At 38.7% G+C, this 11,383-nt stretch overlaps 1 protein-coding gene across 2 annotated transcripts; it reads left to right on the top strand.

The window, feature by feature from the left end:
- Nucleotides 1-11,011, top strand: pfn2a (profilin 2a). Of its 2 annotated transcripts, none has more exons than XM_086043563.1 (3): nucleotides 1-365; nucleotides 5,526-5,718; nucleotides 8,364-8,686. In XM_086043563.1, exons 1-3 carry the CDS (start codon nucleotides 237-239, stop codon nucleotides 8,459-8,461), a joined length of 420 nt encoding a protein of 139 aa, XP_085899689.1. In that variant the 5' UTR covers nucleotides 1-236; the 3' UTR covers nucleotides 8,462-8,686. The 2 variants fall into 2 exon arrangements, with proteins under 2 accessions (XP_085899689.1, XP_085899688.1); XM_086043562.1 differs by lacking the exon at nucleotides 8,364-8,686 and adding an exon at nucleotides 8,693-11,011 and having other exon boundaries at nucleotides 11-365.
- The last annotated feature ends 372 nt before the right edge of the window (nucleotides 11,012-11,383 follow it).

The raw sequence follows: 11,383 nt of genomic DNA, 5'->3' as shown, positions 1-11,383 counted from the left end.
AGTGGTGGAGGCTGAATGTGCGGAGTGATCTGAAATCCGGACTACACCCAGCCAGCCGCAGCCGCAGCCGCAGCCGCATTCGCAGCCACACTAGTGCCCCGGCTTTCTTTGCCGCCCCAGCGCGTCCGAGTAGTGGTGGCTTACATCCGAGGCTCCCGAATCTCTCTCATTTCGGCCTTGGTCTCTTACTCGCGCCCCCTCGGCCATTTTGTACCCTTGCTTTGTCTTTCTTCAACATGTCTTGGCAAAACTACGTGGAAAACCTGATGGCCGATGGCAGCTGTCAGGACAGCGCCATTGTTGGCTATTTGGACGCCAAATACGTTTGGGCAGCACATGACGGTGGGACTTTCAACAATATCACGGTAAGAATATGAAATCGAGGGGAAGGTAGGTGGCAAGCGTTGGCAATCCCAGCACGAGGCTGCCAGAAAAAGCACGGGGTGGGGGTGAGGAAAAAAATCCGTTATCTATGCAAATGACTAGCCAACTAGCGGCTATGCTAAGCTAACGCATCGCCGGCCTTTCCTGGCTAAGGAAACGCCGCAGGATTATTTAGCCACCTCGTGTACGATGAGACACATTGGAAACGGGCGTGGACCCCAACACAAAACATGTTAGTCACACCCAAAGCCATTTTAAATATCAATAAATTATATCTTACGGTTTTTTTTTCAAACAATCAAAGAGATTGGGTTTGGCTTTGATGTAAAAGGAGAATTCTTTGTGTGCCGTGGCCGTGATGATTAGCTAACGTTAAGCCGCCGATCTGCCGGTTACCTGTTGTCACACACACACAAAAAAAGATTATACTGGCTGACTTTCGATCAATCTGTCATATAAACACATATAAAATAGGCTTTATTGTTATTGTGCCGATGTAGGATTGTTGCAGACAGTCATCGGTGGAAAGAAGCGATTCGTCATTTCTAATTGCTTTGATTGTGTGGCATCATTGATATTATAGATAGGTAGATGGATCGATGCAAAGGCCACAATTCATGACTCAATTGTTATAGTTCTCCATATGTATATTTTGCTTTCTTTGTGTGGATGGCAAATAGCATCCAAACTTGGAAATATTTACAAAATTAAGTACATTCAAGAAAATAATTCCCCCCTTTGAAAACCCCCCAGTGCTGGCATAATTCCATTTTCCCACATGGGAGTTATCCATTCAAGTAAATGAGACATTCAACAAAAAAGTCTGGTTCTTTCACTTAAGCTCATTCATGGGAACCCCTTTACACGATCCAAGAAATTCCCCATTCCCCCAAATTCCTCACTTTCTGCTTTAACATGTCCAAACTGAAGATCTTTTGTGTAGTTACCCCTTCCATTACATTATCAGACTTTATTCAAACCAATCCAACTGAAAATGTTGAGCTAATTCAGACAGATGCATTCCTATTAGAATGTTCCCCAAATCCACACATTTTCACATTAAAATCTCCAAAGAGGTATTTTACACATTTCGCTGGTATTGGGTGGAATCGTTGTACCTCCAAAATCCTCACTTTTCAGGAGACCCCATAATGACATGTTTGCTCAACCATCAAAGGTGCATCCTTAAAGAGAGCAAGCCATTTTCAACTCTTTTGAGTTGTCCAACATTGTGAAAATAACACCTACATGTGTGGATTGACTAGATTTGTGAGGACAAATATGAAATTTGCCAAAATGTGACAAGAGTTTTCGGCCTGACGCTAGCAATTTACTTCCTCCTTCCAAATTTCTTGATTGATTCAAACTACTCAAGCTTAGGAAAATTCTGCTCATTCAGGACATCTTGGGAACTCTTTATGACATTCCCTAAGTTTTGACAATAAAATCCCCAAACTGAGATATTTTATACATTTACAACGCACTTTCACATTTTTCGACCAGTTCAAACCATTTTGACGTAAAACTGTTAAAATTTGGGATGTATATAGCTTTGATAACATTCCTAAATACCCAAATACTGTATCTACCCAAATTGAGAGAGTACATTTTTACATACACCAATTCAAACCATTCTAACTTAAAAAGCATTTAGTTCATTCAGGAAATAGCAGTGTTTATTTAAGACATTTCTAACATTCCCACGTTTTAACAGTTAAATTAGCAAATTAAGAGATTTTACATATTTACCTCATCATAACACACATTTTGACTGGTACAAACTATTCCAACTTGAAAATATTTAGTTCATTAAGAACAACAGGAATATTAGCTATTACCAAATGTTCACACAAACGTTCACAAATTAAGTGAGAGGTTCACATTTACCTACTCATTACACATTTTGTGACTTATTCAAACAATACAATTTAAACCTACGCAGCTCATTCAGTACATCTTGGGAAGTACTGTATTTTCTGGACTATTCGCCACTACTTTTTCCCCACTCTCGCCACATCCTACCATTGAAATTACTGACCATGTCACAGTGAACCAAAGAAACTGACCAAGTCAGCCCTCATACTGAATATTCATCATCCATTTGCAGTTAGTGCGCATGCATGAGGCCTTGAGCAAGCTGCCAGAAGAGAGTAATACGGAAGTTTGAATGTGTAGCAGTACGCATCTGTTGAAGGAGCAATTGAGAGCGAAAAGAAGCATTTTGAGTTGAGTTTAATGAGCATAGGGAACGAGTGCCATAAATACAACCTCTCTGCAGTACGTGCCCCATCCAACCATCGTTGGCAACGGACAATAGGGCAACAAGTACGGCCATGGAGCAACATCCTCTCAGTTTCCAAAGGCTGCACTGCTGCGTGGTCAAGCTCGTCTGTGAATTTGCATCGTATGACAAGAAGAGAGACTGAGAGGTTCTGATGTCACTATATAACAAGCTGCGTTTTGCATTTTTTGGGGGGGGCGGGTGGGGGGGGGGAATTGACCAATGTATTTACAAATAGTTTTTATGGCTAAATTTAGCTGTGGCGCTTTTAATGAGGTGTATTTTGTAGCCTGGAAGTTATGGTATCACATTCCCAAAATGTTCACAAAATTCCCCACATTTTACACGCTTCCACATTTCTTGACTACTTCAAATCTTTCAAAATTCCAAATATTCACAAAAAATTTAGGACATTCACACAAGTATTGTCCCGTTCCCCAAATCACCACAATGACCCCCACCCAACCCCCAAAAAATCAATTCAAGTGAATGAGACAGTTTCAAAGTGTTAAGCTCATTCAGGACATGTTTTTTTTTTTACATTCCCCAAATTTCCACATTTGTCATTATTCCACATTTTCCGTGACATTTCCAAATTAAAGTAGACATTCTACTCAAACCATTACAAATTAAGTTTGAAATTATATTTCAACAATTAAAATAATTTCACATTTTACATGCAGTTTGTACAGAAATTGTATTGTTTATTTTTTGTATTTTATTTCATTTAAGGTGAACACCTTATTGAATTCAATGCTTTAAAGGGGAAGTCTACCCAAACATTTTTTTTTCCAAGAACATATTCTATGCAGGCCCACTAGTTGAAACAAGGTATTTTGATTAATATTGCGTTTCTGTAATAAGAGTTAATCCACCCATTTTTAGCCATGTCTGGGGGCAGCCATTTCGTCACTTTTGTCTACTGAAAATGGCATCACAATTGCTCGGTTCTCACGTAACGGCCAATCACATCTCACCTGTTTTATGAACCTGAGCCGTGATTGGTCGTTACCAGAGCCCTGAGCATTTGTGATGTTATTTTCAGTCGACAGAAGTGACAAAATGGCCGTCCCCTGAGATGGCTAAAAAACAGGTGGATTTTGCTGCTTAACAAACCACAAACACAATATTAATCAGAATGCAGTGTTTCAACTAGTAGGCCTGCATAGAACATATTCTTGAAAAAAATGTTAGGGTTGACTGCCCCTTTAACTCATTCACTGCCATTGACAAATTTACTTGCATTTTCACAGTATAGCCATTCAATCCCATTCAATTAAATTTTTTGTCAAAAGTTAGGGTAAAAGAGGGTCTGAAATTGTCTGGCAGTGAATGAGTTAACCCCTTATGGACGGGAGCGCCTACCACTAGAGTCGGGAGCGCTGTTGCGTCTTTCTACCTTTAAAGCCGGGAGAGCGGATACGTCGGTGTCTTTTTTTTTTTATTTTTTTTTTTTAAATCCAATTCTCCGTCTCTTAGCCAATTTAATGCATCAGAATGTATACTTGAGGGGGGTGCGAGACCGTGGAGGATGTTGTGGAATTTTTTCGAGCCGTAGGTAGGCTAACGGCAGACGCCGTCGATTGCCCGGAGCTCTGATAAGTAACGGCAGTGATATATAGATGACGCGCTTGTGGACTTTGAAGCAGTGGAACCAGTCGAACATGATGGTTTGTAGACAATGACGATATAGATGTCTTTGTAACAGGAAAGAGGATGGTAATTACCACTTGATTTTTTTTTTAATTAAAATGGTGCTTCTCTTGCACTGGCACATTATTTTTACAACATCGATTGAAACAGTAAATAATAAATTCTGCCTGTGTGAAAGCCACGTCTAAGCTCTTTTATATTACGTAGGGCGCATATCCCTTGCAGGAGGCTGCCATGTTGCGCTGCCATCTATGTGCTACGGATACTCGACAGAGACAAACTGAGCGGAAGTAGTTCCCCTAAGCATCATGACTACTGCATGTGTAACAAATGCAATGCACTTCATGATTTGAAGGAATACTAGAAGTCGTTTTTGATAATTTTCTTTCACCTCTGCTGAAGAAACTTGTAGGCTTGCAACATGTGGTCTCTGGGAGGCACCGTAGTGCGTGTGCTTCAAAATACATGCGCTTCCATCTTAGGTTGTTGCATTCTATTAGTTGACCACTAGATGGCCCTGAATTCTACACATTGTCCTTTTAATAATTTAAAAAAGGACATGCTGAGAAAAAATGATTACTTATTAAAACGAACAATATCAAGTAAGATTGGCAAGTAATGGGTGCACCTTATGGGCCACTGGCACTGACGAGTGTGTAAGCTAGGATCAATGTTATTTGATGAAAAAGCCACTGTTGTGTTCAAACAATTGCAAATGAAGAATGCTTGAAATAAGACAATTCTCCACAAAAGCCATGTCATCCACAGTTACCAATTTCCTATACGTTCCTCAGATTGTGTGCTTACAGTGATGTGTTCATATGTGCCTGTATATGACATTATTTATTTATTATTCCTCTACATGTTTCATTGGATTTTGTGTTAACAAATCAGGGTACAATGAAGTGAGTCATCAATTCTGGTCCACTCTGTAAGGAACTTTCGTCCCCCATAAGGGACATTGACAGTTACAGCATTATCCACAATGAAAACTGCACCACACACAAAGGCATGCATCATTAAACGTAATTAAGTAAAAAGAATGTTCAAAATACGCAGGTCAGAATCGGATTGAGAAAAATAATTTCAAATAAAAAGCACGTTAATAATGTGTGGCATTCATTGTTGATGTAATTAACTGTCTGAAATTGTCCTGTATTTATTTATGATTTTTTTTTTTCTTTTTTCTTTTTCTTTTCCCCCCCAGTCCCAAGAAATTGACGTTCTGATAGGCAAAGACAGAGAGACCTTTTACACCTGCGGTCTCACCCTGGGTTCAAAGAAGTGTTCGGTGCTCAGAGATAGCCTGCAGGACGAGGGCGACTGGACAATGGACATGAGGACAAAGAGCCAAGGAGGAGAACCCACATACAACATCTCTGTGGGACGAGCCGGACAAGGTAAATCGAGAGTTTGAGAGCAGTCTTATTATTAGAAGAGGGCATTATCTGCTACGTAAGTTAATTAAGATAAAACATTCTTCAGATACGTCCAGCTTGAATATTGGTATGACGCCTCTTAGAAATTATGAGTTTTTGCTGTATTGTTGGACAGGGCAAAGTAGTGACTTAACTTTTTGGGAGAATTCTGAGATTTGAGAAACAGGCTCCCGATTTGCACCATAGAAAGGAATGTAAGTGCTGACTTAATTTTTAAAAAATAATTTCAGCTTCCCTCATGTAAGGTTTGTCTCAAACATTTTCTCTTTTTGATCTTTTCATGTCTGGGGTGTTTCAGCCTTTCCCTCATATCACCTTTCTCAATCTACAACCAAATCTTATGAGAAAAGCCAACACTATCTGCCTTCCCCTTTTCTTTTCAGCCTCAACCCGTCTTTAGTTATACGATGCAGTAGGGCTGCTCGATTATGGAAAAAATTAGGGATGTTACGATCAGGTTTTATGACACCGATACCGATAATGCATGAGTGGGATCGGCCGATACCGATTCCGATCACATGGAATATCTGTATATTTTTCCATTTATTTATGGTGACTGCTATTATGCAATATTATCTGAAAAAAACCAGCCATATTATTGGCGTAATTTTGACAAAAATCTATATATATTTTCAAAAGCATGAAGAAATGCAAAACTTATACAGATACAACAATTACTCAGTCACAAGGATAACTAAATTTATATAGTTAAATTTACCAGCTTTTGTAACAGTTTTTAACAGATCAAAATAATCAGCAGTCTCAAAAGACTTAATTATGCAAAACGTCAAATAAATAACATGCCACCTAAACATTGCATAGTTAAGAATATAATCAAAGTAGAAAAAATAGTCAGATGCAGGCTTCACTTGAATAAACTATTCAATGAGTTCCAAAATTGAAACGACTCAGGAACTTTGTCTTGTGCATAGACAAACTATCTTGTGCATTTGTCAACGGGGAAAAAGTCACTGTTAATCTTTTTGTGAATTATAAAATGATATAGTGGGTCTGTTGCCCACAAGTGACCTACAATGCGTCTCCCTGTGGCAATATACTTCGCTGTGTCCGCCATGACTTTATTCAATGCAGTGAGCATCGTAAACTCACCATAGTCTCCCAATTGCTTGTTCTTCAAATGTCGGATTAAGTTGGTTGTGTTGAAACTTTTGGCCATGCTCCGCGCGAGGTACCTTTTCATGGCATATACAGTATTACAAGACGCAAACTCCACCCACAGCAGACAATGCTATGTTCACACCAACTGCGGTGGTCGGAATATTCGATCAACGGAGGGACGAGTATTAAACAAATCAACTTTTTTGCCATTTCGTCTCGCGGCAGCCAAGCATGAGAAGCGGGTGATCGGATGTTTTGATCTGCAATAAAAGGCTGTGATCGAATATGCCGATCACGTAATTTTTCTCGAAAACCGTCCAATCATGATCGGTCCCCGATTGATCGGAGCATCCCTAGTAAAAATATTAATCACAATTATTTTGGTAATAATTGAAATGATGATTATTCAGAGGATCATTTTTTGGGAGTACAAAACAATGAAATGTACATATGTAAAAAATATAAGGACAAACAAATTTATTTGAAACCCTAAGTTCCTTTTGGACCAAACAAAATAGATCAAATTAGTTATTATAAAATAAAAAAAACTGAAGATGTATGATTTCCTTGTGTAAACAAACAGTGCATTGGATATAAATGCATATTAATGATTGTTTTTTACAATTATGCCAATTGTAAGCGTGGAGTGTAATGTAATTGTAAAGAAGCAGATAAAGATCCCACAGTCTGAACACACTTTTTTTTTTTTTTTTTTGATTGATTTATACAACAATTCCGTGTTAAAGGTAAATTGGACCTCCTTTATACATACTGTTTTAACATAAGATACAGAAAGGTTGTAGCTGATTACGCAGATTGCGCATGCAATTTTAGTTATCTGTACATACACAAACAATATTACAGAATTACTGTAGTGGTGCCATCTGATTCCATACTGTGATCAAATGAACTGGTGGTCATAGATGCAGCGTGAGCAATGTTCTGCTGTGCTGTTATGGATTCCACTGGTTTTGATGCCGCATTTAGTCCTAGTTTGTTGAAAGTATGATGAGCCAAAGCCATTACAGCAGACCTTTCCCGCTGACTGTCAATCAGAAAGGTAACACGCCTGCTCTTAGATTTGTAATTGGATGAGTGAGACTACTGCTATTACTACTTTAGTCCCAGTAAATTAAAAATAAATGTCTTGTGTGTTGGGCACACAACAGAGAACGGTATTGTTAACACCCATGATAAATTTGAATGATTTAAAACAAAAACAAAAAAAAATCACAAAGTATATGACATGAAGTTTCAAAATGAAGAGCCCTCTGCACTTAAACTCTGTGGGCGTGTACACTCACCAATCAAGGCTCACCTGTTTTCTGAAGCTGAGCCACTTTAAACTTGACTGTAGCCTCAACGATGCGCCTTCTTCAATATATCTTCTTCACACTTCTCATGAAAGTACTGAACTTTGGGATGCTTTCCTTGGTTTCTTACCTATTTCCTTAACCTCCCCCCCTTTTCTATCTCTTGTCTTTCAGTTTTGGTTCTTGTAATGGGAAAAGAAGGGGTCCATGGAGGCGGATTGAATAAGAAGGCTTACTCAATGGCAAAATACTTGCGGGATTCGGGCTTTTAATGTTTCCCAGGTTCATTTAGGTAAAAATTTGAGGGACATAAAGAAGAGAAAATAAATATTGCTGTTAAGATTTCTCCTGCAAGCTGTCAAATGTCATGGAAACCTTTATAGCATTGAAGAGTGGTAAGATCCTGACACCTGGACCTCCCCCTCCATCACGTGGGGGCGGGGACAGTTCTGTTTTGTTCATTTTCTCTCTGTATGTTTTTTTCCCCCCCTTATGTGCCCCAGTATTGGTTATAGTCATGGGAAAGGAGGCGATCCATGGTGGAAATCTTAACAAGAAAGCACATGACATGGCGGAATACCTGAGGAAGGCTGGATATTAAGCAACCTCACCATCCATCAACCTTAACAGCTCACCACATACTTCCAGGATTAAAGGGCAAACAATGTTTTTTTTCCATCCCCTTCTGTTTTATACACAGCCCCATTTTTTTTTTCCCCCTCCATCCTAATCATGAGATAAACATTTTTTTTTGACACTACAGTAATGGCATGATCACTGAAATTGTTTAAATGTTTATAAACCAAAGGAGTGTACAAAAAATAACCACAAAGTGTAATAAAAATTGAATTTGCCTTGTATGACATCTGCTTCGCTAGTAGCTAATTTAAAAAGAGAAGAAGGCATTTCCCCGTCCTATTCCTCAGCATGTCTGCATTGTTGCATGCTTTTCTGCTTTTATTCTGGTTCTCCTGGCCCTTCACCCCGTCTCCCAGCCAAAACAATATCTCACCTGCCTCCAATAAAAACAGTTTACGCTGACTTCAGGTTGTATCTGTATAAATTTGCAACTCACCTCTTTTTTTTTTCTTTTTTTTTTTTTTTTAACTCCCCTTTGTTTTTTTTTGACCTACCATCACATGCTTATGTCTTGTACCTGGATGTGGTCTTGAAAAAGATGTGGTGTTGGTTTCTTGTTTGAGTGTAGTGTAAGGACAGCGTTGTTGTGATACCTCAACACATTGTTATGGAAAGCTGTCTGAGCATTTATTCCATATCCTTGATTTGTAGCCCAAGGTCCGTGCACCAGTACGCTCTGTGTCCTCACAAGTAAGTAGGATATTGAATAAATGCTCAAACGGCTGTACAGCCATTTAAACATTTAGTCTACATGCTACTAGTGCATTGAATTATGAAAGAGAACTAGTGTACTAAGAATAAATGCGCAAATCGCCTTCATGGCAAAACGTTGCCGGCCGCATTTATTTGCTTCCTTAATGTGTGCTAATATGCTCTCTGTCCTCACTTGTTGGACAACTACACACTACTAGTCAAACATTAGTTGACATCTGCATGCTACAAATACTACTTTTTGGCTATTGGTTTGTTTTGATTCAATATCCTTGATCTCCAGCTCAAGGTCAATGTACTTGTGTGCTTTTTGTCATCACTAGTAGGACAGTTCAGCGCCCTAGTCATTTCTACGAGGATGCTGACATGTCCGACTGGTGAGAACAAAGTACATACTTGTACATGAATGTCAAGGATATCTTGCTAGTAATATTTTTCACGAGTGTCACTTTGACCTACTAGTATATAATTAGACTTGACTAGTAAATTACTTTGCTACATTAGGAACTCGACTAGTCCCAAATAATAAGCATGCGTCACACACTAGTATCCTCTCGGACCGTACTCCTAGCACCAAAATACCCACTAGTACACATGAGTAACGTAGATGCCCTACTAGTGTCCAGAAATGTCATACAGTAGTGTAAAGCTACTAGTAAGTCAGTTCTGTGAGTGCGCTGAATTGTCTTAGTGATTTTACTAGTCAGCAAGTTGACTGGCTTGCAAATTGACTCAACTAGTTTGAGCTTGAAAGTCCATGTACAAGTACACTGTCCTCATTAGTAGGACGGCATGTTACTAGTGAGTTCAAACTGCACTAGTTGACATCTGTGTTGAATAAAAACACTTAAGCATTTATTCGATATTGCTGATAGCGTACAAGTACATGGACCTCAAGTTACATCTCAAGGATATTGAATAAATGCTCAAAACGGCTTTCCATGCATTGTGGAGTCTGTTCATTCCACCTCTGCGACAGTTCACATTTATCAGTCAGCCCCTGCAATTTGTCCAATTGGCTGTTAATTACCACCCCCTACCTCGTCCTCCTTCCCCATTTGTTGCCACCTTGGACCAATCATTGATGTACAAGGATGTTCACCTCCATTCTGATAGATGATTGTTGGCATCACCCATTGACTGTAATAAAAAATAAAAACCTAGGCGGCTTCAGAAAGTTGTAAAATTGTAACGGCTCCTTTTTTTTTTTTTTTTTTTTTAAGACTTCAACACTTCATTAAATTTGTCAACACTAATAGACTTTGTTTTTTGTTTTTGACTAACTTCATTAACTACTGAAACTACATGAATGCATATTGACTGTAAACCAAGGGTGTCGGTTTCTGACGCCTTGTCATTATTTGCATTGTGCTTTAGTCATACAAGATGTATTCACAAATTGTCATCGTATGGTACTTAGAAGTATAGCAAAAAAAAGAAAATGAATAAAAAATAATGCTGTGTACACTAAATTTATTGAAAGTGGTGTTGGTTGGAATAAGAACATTTGTAAGTTGTCTTGTGATAAACTTCCAAGAATTGTGTATTCAGTGCCATAAAAATCAACCTCATGTGTTGCTACTAGTTGGATTTTTACCTGCTGCTCCGGCAAGTTATAACTTTTAACGGCACTTTCCGAAGGGACATTTTGGCATCAGTAATCTCCAGACTTTGTGGAATATGTACAGAATTAAACGAGAGAGAGAAAAATGTGTTTGTGTCTTTTGTGACATTGGAAACTGCGCTTAATTTTCAGTTCACTAACTGTAAATCTTAGTATTTATAATTATTGATCAACAATTGTAATAATGAGCTATAACTATTGAGTGTACCCAAAAACCTAA

The sequence above is a fragment of the Filicampus tigris genome, chromosome 10, assembly GCF_054856515.1.
Source record: "Filicampus tigris isolate MCC_2025a chromosome 10, RoL_Ftig_1.0, whole genome shotgun sequence".
Lineage (NCBI taxonomy): Eukaryota > Metazoa > Chordata > Actinopteri > Syngnathiformes > Syngnathidae > Filicampus > Filicampus tigris.
The sequence above is the reverse complement of the archived record's forward strand: the minus strand, read 5'-3'. Positions and strand labels throughout refer to the sequence as shown.

Coding starts and splice junctions, on each gene's coding strand:
- pfn2a (XM_086043562.1), top strand. CDS start 237: ATGTCTTGGCAAAACTACGTGGAAAACCTGATGGCCGATGGCAGCTGT. Junction 366..5,525: donor GGACTTTCAACAATATCACG/GTAAGAATATGA, acceptor TTTCCCCCCCAG/TCCCAAGAAATTGACGTTCT. Junction 5,719..8,692: donor TGTGGGACGAGCCGGACAAG/GTAAATCGAGAG, acceptor TATGTGCCCCAG/TATTGGTTATAGTCATGGGA.